At 37.5% G+C, this 17,395-nt stretch overlaps 2 protein-coding genes across 7 annotated transcripts; one reads left to right on the top strand and one right to left on the bottom strand.

The window, feature by feature from the left end:
• The first annotated feature begins 1,013 nt into the window (after nucleotides 1–1,013).
• On the top strand, nucleotides 1,014–12,709 carry LOC111271178 (uncharacterized). Of its 2 annotated transcripts, none has more exons than XM_022851803.2 (14): nucleotides 1,014–1,147; nucleotides 2,770–2,813; nucleotides 3,032–3,269; nucleotides 5,259–5,419; nucleotides 6,389–6,526; nucleotides 6,958–7,102; nucleotides 9,138–9,231; nucleotides 9,536–9,627; nucleotides 9,961–10,064; nucleotides 10,275–10,365; nucleotides 10,535–10,692; nucleotides 11,490–11,577; nucleotides 11,821–11,891; nucleotides 12,492–12,709. In XM_022851803.2, exons 3-14 carry the CDS (start codon nucleotides 3,251–3,253, stop codon nucleotides 12,642–12,644), a joined length of 1,314 nt encoding a protein of 437 aa, XP_022707538.1. In that variant the 5' UTR covers nucleotides 1,014–1,147; nucleotides 2,770–2,813; nucleotides 3,032–3,250; the 3' UTR covers nucleotides 12,645–12,709. The 2 variants fall into 2 exon arrangements, with proteins under 2 accessions (XP_022707538.1, XP_022707539.1); XM_022851804.2 differs by having other exon boundaries at nucleotides 1,036–1,147; nucleotides 2,774–2,813.
• A 1,567-nt stretch (nucleotides 12,710–14,276) lies between these two features.
• On the bottom strand, nucleotides 14,277–16,329 carry LOC111271176 (thioredoxin domain-containing protein 17). 5 transcript variants are annotated; one of them, XM_086972818.1, is made up of 5 exons: nucleotides 16,228–16,329; nucleotides 15,402–15,742; nucleotides 15,110–15,197; nucleotides 14,729–14,810; nucleotides 14,277–14,572 (listed from the first exon to the last, which is right to left on the bottom strand). In XM_086972818.1, the coding sequence occupies exons 2-5, from the start codon at nucleotides 15,544–15,546 to the stop codon at nucleotides 14,507–14,509; spliced, it is 381 nt and encodes a 126-aa protein (XP_086828944.1). In that variant the 5' UTR covers nucleotides 15,547–15,742; nucleotides 16,228–16,329; the 3' UTR covers nucleotides 14,277–14,506. The 5 variants fall into 5 exon arrangements, with proteins under 5 accessions (XP_086828944.1, XP_086828945.1, XP_022707534.2 ...); XM_086972819.1 differs by lacking the exon at nucleotides 16,228–16,329 and adding an exon at nucleotides 16,091–16,211; XM_022851799.2 differs by lacking the exon at nucleotides 16,228–16,329 and adding an exon at nucleotides 15,935–16,053.
• Between the last annotated feature and the right edge of the window lie 1,066 nt (nucleotides 16,330–17,395).

The raw sequence follows: 17,395 nt of genomic DNA on the forward strand, positions 1-17,395 counted from the left end.
CATTTATCTTGATCCAAGCACAAGCCGTTAATTGATCTAATTGTTTTCCCAATAACTTGATACGAAATGTCGGAAAACTTAATAAAAACACAAAACGTTTTCACCGAATCAACTAACTGTTCCGTTTTTATTTTTCGACTCCGCGCACCGTTTTCTCTAATTTACTTAAATAGCAAACTGGATACAAATAGGTATTATTGATATCGTCTGTGGTGTATTCCATTCAATAGAAAAAAAGATGATTCGTATGTACCAGAGATGCATAACTCATAGTAAACAACGCTATCTTTTAATACAACGAATAATGCCACGTAATATTACTCGTTTCTCACCGAAGACTTCGTATCATTTTGAGTACATTCTCTTTTTGTAGTTTGTGATCCTCAGGCCAAAATCTGCGATATATTATTAATACAAGGCGCGTTGCTAGATATCAGGTTGACAATATCATCTATACTCCTGTTGTGTCTTCCCATTCCATTTATTGTACGGCGAATCGTTCTAAGGATTTCCGCTTTACGTTAATTTCTAGCTTTTGGCAACATTTGATATACATATCTACTATGGTAAGGGAGAAATATCATAGGCCCCATTCGTCGTCTTCCTATCGTATCTTCCATTAGGAGAACGAAAGACTTCGAAGGATAAGTCTACCTGACTGCTTGCAATGAAATGCATTCATTGCTATACTTTCATAGTGATCCATATGGTGTTCGGGTTACTAAGATATCTCCGTTTGTACAAGCAGACACCAATTAAACTGATCTGCTTTTAACTAAACAAAGATTTTTCTGTATGTAGTATAGTAAAACAAAAATTTCATTCAACTTATCCTATTACCTCCTAGGCACAGTGACTGCCGTTGAGCGCACCTCACGCAGTTATCTTTCACATGCTTCACAGACACCCACTGACCGTCATTTTGTTTCCAAACGTCCAGCGCTCTTCGCCTACGTACTGAGATGTAGCCTCCGGGTAACCTACGTCACACGGTCGGTTTGTGTGCCTTTTGCCTTGCGTTACTTGCGCCACGCGTCGTCGGCCCTCAACATCGCGGTGCTCAAAAGTCAAAAACTGACTGAAACGGAGAACGCCAGATCGTCACGAAACGAATCTAAGTGAATTTATATCAGTGAATTTATTTACTGTCAGTATCTTCATCAATTCGTGTTGGTAAAACTTTAGATGTATGATATATATTGACGCTATGCTAAGAATTTCAGACATATACGTATGGATATATAGAAGGATGGTGTTCTGAGAGAAATATGAAACAGTGTTTCAATATGTCATAGTTTACTAAACATGTTCATTGCTTTTAAAACATTGTGTCAGTTTATATAACTTAGGACAACTACGTTGATTTCAAATTTTTCAGAAATGGAAAATGATAACATCGATATTTGGATAATATTCTGTAATGTATTATAGTATAGAAAAATGTTCCCACGAAAGCGATACTGTACTATTTCTGTCTCTTATTTAGAGTTCTTCACTATTTGCAATTGCTAACTTCTTGAATTTTATGTTGAAGATGGATGTTTCCAAGCTTTTTGTCAGCAGATGAATATGCAAGCTTGTGTTGTTTCTAACGGTTTTGACTGTCTGACGGTCTAAATGAAAAGTTACTCATCGGCGATTATTCTCAAATAATTAACATCTGTGGATCCATCTATAAAACGCAAACAATAGCTAGATACGCATAGATAGAAACTGAACACTAACGTTTCGAAGTTCTGTAATGTTATCCGCTCCAAATGCGTTTGAAACTGTTCCCCGACAAAACGCAAGTGAACCCAGTCGACACGTTTACATAAAAGTAACCCATTCGTTTATGATTAACAGTGCCGTTGGTGTCACTGCGAAGCAAGGACCCTTTTTATGCACTGATTTCGACGCGTGCTCCGCAGACCCTTCGTGCAAAAGAGCGTTCGTTTATCGCAGCATTGTCGCTCCATTTAGTTGCTTTGTTCACTTGCTGTCGACAGCTTACCACCTTATGTAATATGGATCCCCTTGCCTATGGCCACCTGTCGTAGATATCTTGTCAATTGTCTTACGACAGGGATTAGACAGGTAGTATACTACATCGGTCAGTGTTCCTCTGTACTGCCCTCGTTGACACGGGCCGCAGCAATGTTTCGAACGTACGCTGTGAATTGATTCAGTCCGATCCTGCGGCGATTCTCTCTTTACCTCACGAATTTCCTTCAGATTTACTCGATCACGCACCACTGATTACTGCTACCACTGCATTAGTGCTATTGCTAACTGGATAGATCTCGATTGTTGTAGTTTATTTACGACTCTTATTCACTATTGTTAGTCTATCAGCGAGATCAGAGTGATGGTCGTATTACCGTCCGCGAAGTCAGATTATGCTTAGCTTTCAGACAGTGGCCGCCAAGCATTGAACGTAATATAAAGTTAGCTTGACTAACCTATGTTTCTTACTCTACTGCCACAGATCGTTGGCGGAAACTGCACTGAAAAAATTGAATTCTGTTGTTATTTGGCCAGCAAGCTTTTGTTCACTACCCCAGCTCCCTGTACCTATAGTGCAGGACAAACGATTAAGGCGTTAGCAGTTACTACAACTACTGATATAGCAAACAAATCATCTACCTATTTTAGGTAGATTTAAAGCTTGACTTCCCCGACACGACTCCGTAGGAGGCCGAAAGTACGTGCTTCGTAGGATATAAGTATATAAAGAGCCGGAATGATAATGCCAAAAAAATGTGGTTTCACATTGTTCGGTTCTTGTAGACAGACAACGTCAACACGACTAGTTCTAAAGAACTACGCAACCAGTAAGTTGTTTTGCCAGTGCTATACTTGTAGCCGAACTATAATAATAATGCTAATAATAATAAGATCTAGTCAATCTTACGTAAAATTGTTTGATCGGAGCTGTGCAGCTCGCGAAAATCGTGTATCTTATTACATAACCGATTGCGGGCGGCGATCAGAAGGGGAACCGATTTCTCAGTAACAACGATACTATCTGCTTTGTTCTTTGCTGACTAAGCGGTCACTCAATGGTGGGGTCGGAGGCTTGTGAAATCGTACGCTGTGGGACCGTGTTCAGACATAACGGATTTGTACAGATGTGCGTCATGCAACCCTGAAGTACAACTGTATTGTACATTGAAAAAAGTAGTGCTGTGTGTAAACTGATGGACTGATCTTTGCATGTAACAGTTGGACCTCTCTTTGAAGAAAACAAAGAAATCATCGGCTGTAAGCAATGGCATTATTACATTACGGTAAGTGGCGAAGTAATACTTGAAAGTTAATGTTTTTGGGTGCGACACCAAGTTCTTAGACATTTGTCGTTTTAATTTCCTTTAGTCTAGTTAATTAAAATCAACTCCTAATTTTTTTTGTTCATTGTCTTATTTAGTTTTTTTTAATTGATATGACTTACGCTGTGCTACCTCGCGGCTACTGTAGAGAAAAGACGCAAAAACAGGTTCCTTCTTTTTCATTTTCCCATTTTTAAAACAATGTTCCCGATTAAATTTCGATAATACATTTTTTTTAATACAATATATTTAATAAAACAATTTGTTATGAAAACACGTTCGTAGAAATACGCATTGAATGTTACGAATCATAAGGGGTAACCTATCTTATTTGAAATTTTTTTCTATTTTCGATAAAGAAGACACTGAATAGCTTGGAACAGACGCTGTTCATGCATCAAATGAATTTGTCTGCATTTTAATAATTAAATGTTTAGCGTAATTTGAAGGCCAGCATGGTAGTTAGGAGGTTAGCATCCTCACACATGTTTCCAAAGGCTGATAAATGCGTTTGAGGATGTGCGTTTATAAGTAACTCTAGAGACGTTAACTGAAAAAGCTTCACATGGGTTGAATTTCATAAATTTAAACCAGGCGTTCTGTACCACATTGATCCGTGCTATTTGTGTTTTAGTGTAAGTTTGATGTGTCTTTAGATCTATTCTTTAACTATCAGTAAGCCCAGAAAATGTTCAACTTTAGTTAAGTGCGCTTTTGTATAACATAATATATATATATATATATATATATATATATATACATATAAATATAAATTTTTCCACATTGTGTGACCTTCTGCAGGTACTTTTCGAGTAAAACAGATAAGTAGGATTTGCTATGCTTTTATGTTCCATTAGCGGTAATACGAGCACCCCTGGCATTTTGTTAGTGTTATATATTCTTATATTTACAAGAATTATCCGCGCCAATTTTTACGGACGTGTCAGTAAATTAAAAATGTCGAAAATGCTATTCGTTTCTTATTTTACAATATTAATGTTTCATCTAATTAGATCCTCATGAGGTGACAAAGCGCCATTGATAGTAGACGACACAATGCCCCATATAAAGTCACAGTTGCCTACATTAAAGCATAATCTGTATTTTAGTCTATTTCTGCGTATGTGTTCACCATATAAAGGTGTTCAATATCAAATTTGATTGATTTTACTGGATTTTTCATGTCAGTTTTTCTTAGCAATAAAATAAGCTTAGCTAGGTTTTTTTTTCATCTTTAGCTCCAACTTTATCGTCAAAATCAAATCATTGCTGGCCTTAGAGACAGACCATTGAACTACCGCATTATTGATAATTAATCGACCTCTCATAAGGAGTGCCTGTCGATTTAATTATGCCCGGTGTCGATTAGGCTTGAGCCATCCAGGAATACAGTAGTAATTACATTTACTTTTGCTACCGTACACCTGAAAACGTAGAACCCCGAAACTCATACAAAACTTAAGAAAAATTACACACAAAGCTACGCGACTGACCGTCTGCCTTCCCTTAAAACCCACTCAACCGTGTGAAAGTATACCGTTTTGCTATCAGGTGATTAAAATTAATCCGGCGTCACTCCGATCGCAAAAGGCTTTATGTAAAAAATCTGAAATTCTACTATAAAAAGGAGTGGTACAGCCATTGATAGCTAGCGTTGAAATCTCCGTGCGAAGCATACAAGTACGTCTTTATGCGAATGTTTGAAACGTCATGAGAGAATAGAGAAAAAAAGCTTACTGATGTCGGAGACAACTAACAAGTTCCGGTTGGATGGATTAGATGCGCCGAAAACTTTTCCACGGTAGGTAAAAAAAAAAAAAGATAGATTCGACCATCAACAGAAGGTTGGTCACGTAAGTATCAATGTAACCTTGTCGTAGCGTCTGTTAGGGAATACACGACAAATGTTCACAATCGGCACTGTTTGATCATGATTTCACCTACTGGTAGTGTTTGCAGTCTTTCAACTGGCGTCCATTTACCGAGCCAGCTGCACTGTGCAGAGGCCGGTATCGTTATTTGTCGCCATATCGCCAGGACTTCCTCGTCGACAGCATAATACCCATATTCGAGAAGTGGCTGTTCATTTCAGCGGGCTCAATACGTCCCTTGTAAGTGTGTGTCAACACATTAAGAATTAAATTATCGTCAAGTCTAACTTGAAGCTTTAGCAATGGTTTATATCTTTGATATCTGTCCCTTACAGTTATTTGTTTAGAAACCAGCAAGTTGTCAAGTCGACAGAGTATGAAGCAGATGATAGCATACGCAGTTATTTGGCGGAGAAATCTGCTTCTCCGAAAAAAAGGTCATACCAGTGTAGTACAATCTAAATCGCTGCAGAGTATGTATGTGCTGTCTATCTGAGTTCTACGGTGACTGATGCCCCTATTGGTGTGTCAGGGTATGCAGAAGATACTGATAACCGAAAGGCTGAAATAAAATTTTTGATAATGAAGTATTTTGTAAGTACGCAACGTTACCTGCATACATACATAGGGGTGGATGACCCTAATTGGGTCGTCCACTTGGCTACAAAAGAAAAACTCTTCACTTTATTACAATAATAAAATGTGTGTATTTTTTAGAATTTATAGTTATAATACCTGTCTTTATAAAGTCTCTCTCATATGAAAGTTAGTGCCTAAAAACCTTTCGCTGTTAAACTTAGTATTCTGCTGATGTTGGTTGTGCTTAATACCATTCTAATACAGTGACGAATTGCCAAGTCTAGAAAGGGACGTGCGCTGTCCTGCGAAGCACGGCAAAAGATTTCTAGTGGAACTATAACTTCGCCAAGATGGAAATTACTCAGCCTATACTCTTGATGCGCTTTTGCGCGTTTGCGTCACATTCTAAATCCTAAAACGTAAGACTAAAACTACCACACCTGTAAGTTAGACCGTCGTAGCGCAATTGTAGATCCTCCCTAACACATCATTAATAATCAAGGACTGTTTTATGTTTTTGTTATTCTAATTATCTGCTTGTAACACAAAATGTGCTTCAGTTTATTTCAATATGGAGCTCATTAGATTGCTTCCGTTTATTGTAATGTTTACCTATGGCTAATACTAAAGGTCACTGATGGATGCTTGGTACTTGCGCGCGATTGGGAATTCAGATCGATCTTAAAACGAATAAACATTCACGATGAACTTGAGGATGACGAAGACCCTACTGAAGGACGAATCTTTACGGGATACGTCATACCACCGGTAAGATAACGGCATTTCGTGTCATTCTGATTGTAGAACGTATAAGACACGATCTACGCGTAAAGATTAAATCATTAACAATCTCGCAATTTGCAGGCGAACTAGAATAGAAGCCCTAATAAAAATAGTAGCATAAAAAGGAATTATTAAATGTACTGTGTGATTTTTCGCCTGTATGATTAAGTCTGCTTTTTACTTTGATTTACCACCAAGCTCATATATCTTTGGGTAGTATTGATAGTTCTTATCTATCGACACAGCAAAGGAAATGTCCAGGTATAAGATGTCTATAGAGATCATCTCTACAAGTTAAGCACTGGGAAATTAGAAATCTGAATGAATCGTATAGCTTCCTGACCTGAAGAGTTATTTATTACTACACTGGTAAATTATACCAAGATTAACACCTTACCGTATTGCTTGGTTTAAAGAGTAATTTTAGTGCTCAAATTGTACCAACCGACTGCATCGGATATTTCATTCGTTTGGAATGGAGATCCACGATTGTCGCTGAGAGCTGTTTGCGAGTTTATCCAGACTGGATGGGGCAGCTTGTTGATCAAGAACCTGCCGCTGGTGAGTTTTTGATCTAATTTTTGTTGTATTCAGGGTTCGAAAATGGACAGCGATGCGCGAATGCTTTTCCGTATAGCATATCATGAATCTGGCAGCATCCAGCAGCTGTTGAAACAAGAAAATAAGCCTTACCATTTACTTTGTGAGCCCTATTCTTTAAATACACTAGGATCGTATTTATAACAAGATTTTCGACGTTTAACTCAGATATTATTGTAATTAGTGAATAAAGGGGCCGATGCACGTTACTGATTGGGAAATACTCAGTGCTAAATTTGCTTTTTGACTAACTTTCTAAATCTTTAGACTGTCCACTTTATGGGCCGCGTCAGCTGTGGCTTGTAAAGAGCTCGGCTTTTAACTACGATACTTCGGTTTTCTGTTTACTAGGGCACCATGGACCCTTCCTGTACTGAAAAAGCTGCGGCTGTATATAAGCTTTTCCAGGCTCCTGAATACAGTAATCGGATATATGGGCATATTTACTATTCACTTTGGGATTCATCTTCATGGTTATAATTATTTCACGCATCTTTCTCTCATAATATGTACTTCGTTCACGTTTATGGCCTACAGTGGCCTAACGTGGATAGACGTCGAATGCTCGTTCCTAATGCTTTTTCCTATTAGAAACGATCGCCTTTCATTATTCATAGATCGATAACTATCGAGACTTAACGTCGTTCTCTTACTCCGAAATTACAGTGCTATACAATACCTCAAAAATATTCTCTGTATACAGAGTGCTCAAAACAGAGTAGAACATATGTAGCGGCTTCCCCTACTGGGCGTGCATTCGCCCGTATAGTCTTTTGAGAGTAAAAAGCTTTTTAAATTTATTTTTTGAAACAAGACCGCAAGCACGTAATAATGGAGAAACAGATTTTAGTTACCCAGAAGATTTGTAACAGACATTAAATAAAAAAAAAAGTTCAAGAATTGATCTAAAACGTCACTTCTGGTAATCCGGAAGTATTAATACGACTATTAGAAGTTGTTTTCTAGAGGAGAGTATTTATCGCCAGCTGGTTAGCCCAGATGAGTTCCAGTAGTTAGCCTGTTTTCCGATTTCTTGCGCTGTGTTGCAGCCTTTGCGCTTCTTGGCACTTTTGGCCTATTGTTAGCCCAGAATTTAAATTCACTGGATTCTGACATTTGTAAACAAGTCTCAAGCAAACGTGTCTACGTAGAACAGTACTGTTTTATTCGGAGTTGTTATTAAATCATTACATGCGATTGTAGAAAAGAATTTATGAAAATGACTGCTAAACAGTTGTGTTGAAGTTCAAGCTGAAGCATAGGGAACAAAAATTGCATTATACATATTAGCATGTCAGTAAAACATACTCGTACCTCTAGTGCGGTGTACGCTGACGTACGCACAATACAAGCGTGTGCTAACGATGCCCTGCATTGTTTAGCTTTCCGTCAAGAATAATTATTTTGGCATAATATGAGGAGATCAAACTATTCTAGTAATCATGGTGTATGAAGGGCGTTGGGACTCAGAACAGCAGTATAACGAGTTCGATTTTTCAGATGAGACTCGGTTATTTTTATACAACTTTTCTGTTCTTTCTTAATTATTACACCCATTATAAATTTGAAATTGGTCTGACCGCGCCACAGGCAGTTATCAAAATGTTTCAGCTTGAAGGATCATACAAAAAGCCGTTTTGCTAACACCAATCTTCTGATCCCAATTAACTACATGTAGGCGAACGAGTTCATCAGAGCGTCTGTAAGTTAATACAGATAAACGCTAACACAAAAACTTTTATGCGATAAAAAATGGCAACTCGAACGGCGTTTGACTAGCCTTCATACTATTAACAATTACCGATGCAGCTGGAATATTTATTTTATCAAGGGGACCGTCAAACATGTACGCATAGCAGAGCTCTAATCAGTAGATTTTGCCTTTTTCAGGCTACCAATTTACACAAAGATTATTTTGATTGCTGTTTTGATTCCTGCTAATCTTAAATTCTACATGTAAACAAATTTAGTGCTATAGTGTGGTTCACGTTTTCAGGAAACCTTACGCTAAATTACCTTGCAATACCAGGATCGCACAACGCTGGCGCCTACAAGGTGTACGAGCCTCATGAAGAATCTTTCATCACATGGTTCGCAAATGTTGTTAATAGAATTCTCTTTTTGTAAGGAGAATTTGCAAGATATGCTTTACACCGGAGTTCGAACCAGCGATTATTAGCCGTCAATAGAAAAACATCTTATTAGTTTATTTCTCACATTTTCTGAATCTAGTATTACAGTTTGTATATATTTTTCATTCGTTTATGAATGTGCTTATGATATATAATTATTAAGTCTTGCAAATATCACTAGCAAACTAAATACTACGTAGACAAACATTTATGTTGTTCGAGTATATAACTGTAGTTAGTATAGCAACTGATATCTGTTCAGGTATCGCGATTGCCAAGAGGAGGACATTTACTCACAACTCGTATATGGAAGCCGTTTTCTCGATATTCGGCCAGGATTAGTCAGTACAAATAGTGAGTACCAGAAGAAGCAGTCAAAGATGCTCTGGTTAAAAATTGCTAAACTTTCCGCTTGAAGCTTTTACTTACTGATTATGCATCTGAGATTGTATGTGGCTGATGATGTCTTAAAGGTTGGAGTGTTTTGTGTATGAGATGATGAACGACGCATTCAACGTTTACGGGTCTTATCGTTTGCAAACATAATTGTCAAGAACGAAATAGCAGATGACACAGCATGTTTTGCCTCTTTTACAATTCCACAGAAGTAGTTGATACAGTGTATCTGTCGACACGCCAATAGTGCAAATTTCATCCATATTAATCGTCATGCACTTTATTTCTTAGACACAAAAACGTTCTGGGTGTTTCACTCGGCCATCCGAACGGACAACAGATTGCAAAGCGTACTTCACGATGTTAAGAAATTCCTTGACGAACATAAACGTGAGGTAAGGAAAATAGAGAATTAAGAAATTTTAGATAATTATGGACGTGATTCAATTAGAAACTTGCTTTATTTAAGGTGGTATTAAAAAACTAAAGCTATATGAAAAAACTGTCTTGAGCATTTATGCAAGCGGGCTCTTGATGCCATTTGGCAAGGCGCGCGTATATGAAGGCCTTAGAGACTATGAAAGTTCAATCATTCATACTTATAGGTGATCTTCATCGACTTCCACGAATTCCCATGGGGCTTCAAAACGTCAGCGGATTATACGTCACTGGGAGATTTTGTCGAGAAACATCTTGGTATGCATTCGATAATCGAATTTGTTTGGATAATCGGACGCTGTTTGTAATAAAGTGTTCAAAAAATGGTGCTCAGCCCATAAATCTAGAATTGTAATTGCAGTTAACCTTACATACAACATTGAATCCAGACGCTAAGCCTTGTCCATTTATTTTGTGCCACGAACAGGACCTTACATTTTGCAGTATCGTCCCCATATGATCACGTTGTCCGAGACAGTTGCATTAAATCAAAGAGCTGTGGTCACATTCTCACAGGATGACAACCTCGCGCGTAGATTCCTACCTGGCGTGTACCACGCGTGGGCAAACACCGACAATCTACAGGTAATCATCGTCTATGCATAGTTAAGCATGCATAGATATGTACGTATTTTTTTTTTGATGACTGAAACAGTGACATAGCTCTCGAACCGCACCATTATAAATACCGTCTGACACATATAAAGTCAATTCCTTTTACCATTTGTGTAGGGAGTTTATTTTTAGGTGCAGTATTCTGTCATTAGTTATTTCTAAGCATATTTCGCATTGATTCTTGAAGTTGTAAGGCAAATAAGATTTTCGGCATAGAACCTGTGTAGAATGTTCTGGCGCCTTTGGAGCCAGAGATTATAATATTGTTGCGAGTGTGACTGCCAGGGGAGAAACGCACATGTTCATGCTAAACGTTATATAACTAACAACGTGTTGACAAAAGTCAATCCTAAGTAAATAACGTCGTTAAATAATTAGACTAGCCTATAAGTGAACACCGCCTCGTATATAGCTGAACTAGCTTGGCGACAGACTCATAATTGATGTGTAGTAAATAAAGAGAATCATCATTTATGACCAAAGGCAAATGATCTAACACTAACCTTTAGTACGGTAGAACATAATCCTAGTGTCGAACATAGAATAGTTTCAATTATGTTAGCTATAGCCAAGGGATATTTCAGCATCCGGGCTAAATGGCGTAAATACACGTGTGTATCGTTAAGGAATAGAATTTTACCGTCTTAGCCTTCAGTTTGATCTCAAGGGTATCCTATTCACCGGTTAACAAATGAAAAGGACAATAATAACAATGTTAATAATAATAGGATTATTGCTTTGATGTTCTACACTTATCATACATTCAGGTGCTGAAAGATCGCTTAAGGCAGATGCAGAATCAGCAAAGCGAAGGCAACAGGCTTTATTCGGCCATGGCGCAACTGACTCCTCAGGGTAGGTGGCGAGCTTTCAAGAAGCTGCCGGTAATTAAGATCTGTTTAAAATAGTCTATAATTTGTTTCTTTAAATGATTATTATTACGAATATCACTGCTATTCAAAGGTATTCTAGAATATTAATTTAGCATTTTTTGGAACTGAGGCTTCGTTCAATCTAGATTCGTTCGGATACTATTTTCCCAGTCTCACTTCTTGCGAGAAGAGCACTTATACGAGGAAATATTTCATGGTGTTACAGGTGCGTTGAATATTATTTTTGATCAGTATCAGGGCGGTGTACGGGCACTTTCACATCTAAACAATATGAAAGTAAGTAGCCAGTGTCTGGTGGACTACTTACGAGTAGCCACCACAAGGCTTCATTGAGCTACTATGAAGTTCGTTTACACACAAAAGTTTCATTGTTTCGTGTATTTGGATTTGTGTCGTCCCTTTATAATATTATATTGTCTTTTCTTCTATAATATATTTCCATTTTTGCGGCGTACAACGGAACTCATGGTTATAAATTGACGCGAAAAATATCCCAAGTGTATTTGAAGTCTCCCTTCATTTGAATATGTAAATGAAATAAACCTCAGGAGTGTTTTGTGCTTTAGATGCAAGAAAAGCGCACCGGAATATTGTGAACTCTATCCGCCTTTTAACTTATTTGTTCCATTGTTGTGTCAACCACATTTGCCAACGTACAAGCAAACACACTATATCGTATATTTATCCCAGGATATGTGCAATTGTTTGCGATAGGCAATATATCCATAGACAGTAATAGGCGCACAACGTACCATGCGTGGTATGCACGAGCAGCTGAGAACTAAATGAATCCCCCAGTAGATGTATAATTTGCATGTTTATGTCAGTTTTCTCGGCTACACGGCTCTTATATAACACTTATGTTTTTATTCCTAGGTAATGTTGTGGTGGAGAAAAAATCAAGAATACCGCACTTCAACAAACATTATAGCTATGGACTATTTAACATCATCGAGTGTCGTCGATATCTGTCGAGCCATTAATGCTCAGCGCGCCCTTGATCTGCGCAGGGGCCATCGTTTGCCATAGAGGGGTTTGTAATTAAAAATCATAATATAATAAAGGAGAAACTTATTTTAGATACGACATACCTACATGCGGCTCTTTACTAAGTACGCTTCTTAAAAGTACGTATTGAGAAGAGCCAATTTGTTACGGTATAACATTTTTGTTGAATATTTTGCGAGAAAAAAGAGAGACAAAATATCGATATGAGGCTTGAATTAGACATCGCCATTACTAAGGATCTACTCCTAATAGTTGCTATAACTGGTCTACAACGGCGTACCTACATAAATTGTCGAAGCAACCAAAAGAGTTATAAGGCTTGCGGTGCTACGCACAAAAGGTTGATAGTTGAATAAGTTGAACTCCGGTAAGTTGCGATAAATAAGCAAAATGGTTCCAGCCACAGAACATTTCTCATCCTTAAAAACCGATTGCCAAATAACCCCGCATTGACGAGCATTACCAGAATTATTCGTACAGATGTTTTTCACTGGTCAATATTGGATGCACCGGACTCAGCTATTATTAATTTGCACTGCGTTCAAACCACACCGAAAGCCATTTGTACTTTTCAATTCCTGTTATTTAGTGTATTATGCGAGCGGCGAATCATGTCTACGTAAGCAACGCAAGGCCATCTAATGACCCCTTAGTCCCTTCGAATTCATGGCAGCGATTAAGTTGAAGCATCTACACAAACTCGGAACTTATTCTTATCCTTTCTACTATTTTCGGATTATATTTGCCCGAGCTCGATGAGTTGCATTATGAAAGAGCACTGTGTTATAGTCACTTAAATTGCGTTAATTCCCAAAGTTGCCAACTGTATTATATCACTTTAGCACAGTATCGAAACAACTCTGCTTGCTTAATTGCCCTGTGTAGGGTGTATACAAAACCGGATAGGAAGCAATACTTGCTCGAAACTGCATAAGCAGGCTAACCTGTAAATATAGAGAAAAAAATCCAAGTCAATGAATATGATATGTGTGGAACACGGAAGCAATACTTTCACAATATAGAGCAACAATGGTGTAGGTACCAAAAAAGGTTGACGGATCCATGTTCCTTCCTCCTTTAAATCCGGTTGCTAAACTACATCGGCAACGTTTGTAGTTCGTGCGCGAAACTACCTATTACGAATTAAGGATTATGGACACTTATTCCAGATGCTACTGAGGAACCTATTTTTCATAATGATTTCTGGGGCATCATATATAAGGTAGCCTGGCACAGATTCCACCACTGGATAGTGTGTTCAGGAATTTTGTTGTAGGCCAGGAAAAGAATGGTTCCATTGGACTATCGAAGAAATATAAGCCATTTTTGCCAATTAGCTAGCTAATAAGCTGTAAATAGTCGTGTTGGATCGGCGTTGATGTCATCAAAGTTGAGATTTACCAGTAGGGAATATTATTGGAAGGCCTTTTATTCAAGCTTGGCACGCAGTGTTAAAAAACGTTAAAAGCACATGAATTGCCACAAAAAAAACCATGTGCCCAATTTAAAAAAATGCTACGCAATAATGGCAGCTATAGGAAGTGATACTATGTCTGGCGAAAGTGAAAGGGAATCGCGTAATATCCTATCGCCGTATCGCGTTACAAATTGACCCAGAAGCATAAAGCAACGAAATAAAAATAAGCCATTGAATCAAGTTCTTATTCTTTTATTTATTGGTAGTGTGGTGTAGCCGATTGGTAATGTCCTTATTCTCCATCTTATTCCAATTCGACTGCCTTAGGATAAAAACGCAGAATTACAAAAATGCAAAATATACGAAAACGCAGAAGTACGAAAACGCGGATATGCAGGCATCCGCTTGATAACCTATTTCCTTTGCATACTTTATCAAAAGTTCAAGAAATCTTTGCACCCGGAAATTATTCCTCGAGAAATGCCTTCACCTTAGCAGCATCCTTGCACCCACTGTCATCTAGTCTCTTGTCCTAGAAAGAGAGGAGAACCCAAAACGGCCGGTTATTTTTGGTTGTTGTATACTGTAGAGTATACATTTAAGCAGAATGTGTGATCGGCACTTATGATTATGTAGCTGATATGTTAGAAAAGTACGATTATGTAGCTTAATCGGAAGAAGCGCCTACAGTTCCAAAACGTAGGAGGGTGGGAATAGATGTCAGTTTTAGGTCCTCTGAGGTGCGGAAGTCGTTGGTCTCATCTTTCCAGCTGTAACGACATTAGTGCATACGATATGACCACTATGTAATCTTACATAAATGACGACATAAATACTTGCTGAAAAAAAATTACAGCTAAAACGACATATGACGACATAAACACGCGATGAAGGAAAAAGTCCAGCTGAGACGACAAATGACGATATAAATACGTGGTGAAAAAATTCCAGCTGAAACGCTAAATGACGACATGAATACGTGGTGAAGAAAAATTGACAAATGACCACATACATATGAGAGATTTTTAGAATACGACATATTTTTAGAATATAATAAACGGATACTTACAATAACTTGTCGCCAACCTCACATGTGATAAAAGTTGCTGTGGCTTTCGGCTTAGCTGACTTTACTGCGTCTTCTATCACGGGATCCGCTAAAACATCATAGCAAGAAACGATATTACATTTTAATGTAAACATCTTTGCTTTACGGAAGCAGAGCTTTTTTCAGTATAATAAACGATAACATACAAGCATGTATAGTAAATGGCAACATACAAGCATTTATAATAAACGACAAGATACAAACACTTTATTTAAGATTACAATAAAGAATATTGTGTACTGATTCTACTCACAAGCAGCGCAGTCCGGACACCAGCTTATCTGGGTCTCAGAGTCCCGATCTCCAACGAAATAAACAAATGCAGCTGTGTCTTTTGTTCTTTCACTCAGCTTTGTACGAAGTGCTTCGAGGCCTTTAACAGCTTCTGTCCTCTGCATGACGGCGATATAATATCAGCTCTGCTTGATATATTACTGATACACGAGGCGCGTGCGTCGCGCGTATACGCAAAACAACGACTCCTTACGCTTCGTATGCTTAGTATTTATAATCCCTTTCGTATTCTTAAAATTTATGTTCTTTTACTTAGCAGCCGTACTTCCTCGTTGTTTAATTTATAGAACTGCTCACCACCTAAAACACCAGAAAACATACAATGACACTCATTTACTTGCACAAGTTTTTTTAAACTAAAGTAATGCCAAACTAACCCTCAAGGTAGTGACCTAAATACCACAATAAATTAGATGAAGTTTTCAATTCTTCTATGTTTTTTACGCTTTGAAGCACTGGGGACACTCTATTGAACTCCGCGTGATTACACACCCACTACAACAACTGTAGCCTATTGTTGGGAATATTCGCGAAAGCCAAATCCGTTTTTTAGCTGAACAACTAACGTTCGTAAACCGCTGCTGCCCTATATTCGCCTAAAAAGCTTCTATATATATATTTCGAAGTATCCTATTTTATTGAAATTACATTTGAAACACTCAAGAACGCCAGGTGTAACGAACGAGAGTAGAGCCAAATTTTCAAAACTTTTGTCTATTACAAATTCAACGTGTTCATTTTAATAACCGCGGAATATTGTATTTTTCTATAGAAAACTACTTAACTGTTTTCGAGCATAATCGATATCAAAATCTACAAATCGAACAAACCCCCAGAAAGTTTCTATGGTTGAAAGTTTCTATGAGCGTTCATAAAAGTACGAAGAAGGTTTAAGCGAGGCAAAGCGGGAGATTTTAAATCTTCCGTGATCATACCGAAAAAAACCGCCATGGGTTGAAAACAGATTTTTAATCTTAAATGTAAAAATAAAAGGCTATTTTGAAAATAAGGCTATTTATCTCTGATTAAATTTGCCAGATAATCATCAATGACTATCAAATTTTTTAAATCACTAAGCCTTTTTGCAACTTTTGAACTTACTGGCCTGTGTCTTAACCCTTGTCTATGATAGATCCTTGACAGACTGTCAGTACAAAATTTGTTGTATCTGACTTATTAGAATAAGACTTTATCGAACCTTTTTTAGGTCGCACGATTCTTCACTAGCAGAAATGTTTCTAAAAATTACCGGCAATTGATTCAGGTTTTGAAGTAAAGTTTCGGCTAAAGTAAATGGTCTTAACATCGAGTGGATGCGTTCGTGAAAGAAGTCTCAGTCGGCGAATGCCAAAAAAATGTTTATAGTATTTTCCTTTTTTTGCGTATAGAACTAGGTTTTAAACAAGCAAATCTGATCTCCTCTGAGTGTATGTTGAACACCCAATATCAGAAAAGTTGAGCTTTGCTCCACGTTTATAACTTTCTTTCCCTTTACTGCTTGATAGCGAAATTAAATATTGTTTATTGAACCGAAAAGGAGATATACTCTATGTATAAAATTTTCGAACTTCAAAAATTTTTTGAGAAAAAGTACTGAGCCTTGTTTTTTTCTTATTCAGATTAGATAAACACACCGACATAATATTAAAGAAGACTTTCTCGTACTTGTCGATTACGAGCAATACATGTAAATACTGCCTGTTTAATCAATAACCTATATTGTCCTTATTTTAACGTTCAAAATGTAAAGACTTCATTCTACCATATTTTTTTCCATTTGCATATGTTACATAAAAGAAACATATTCTTCACATCTTTTCTTACCTGACATGGCTAACCACCAATTAATAAAGGAGATTTTAGAGGGAAACACTACATCGTTATCGATTTTACCAATCAATAATGAAGTAAATTTAGTCTTCCCATTGGATGTTTCTTCTAATCGTGGATTGT

This window comes from Varroa jacobsoni, unplaced genomic scaffold (genome assembly GCF_002532875.2).
Source record: "Varroa jacobsoni isolate VJ856 unplaced genomic scaffold, vjacob_1.0 contig00413, whole genome shotgun sequence".
Lineage (NCBI taxonomy): Eukaryota > Metazoa > Arthropoda > Arachnida > Mesostigmata > Varroidae > Varroa > Varroa jacobsoni.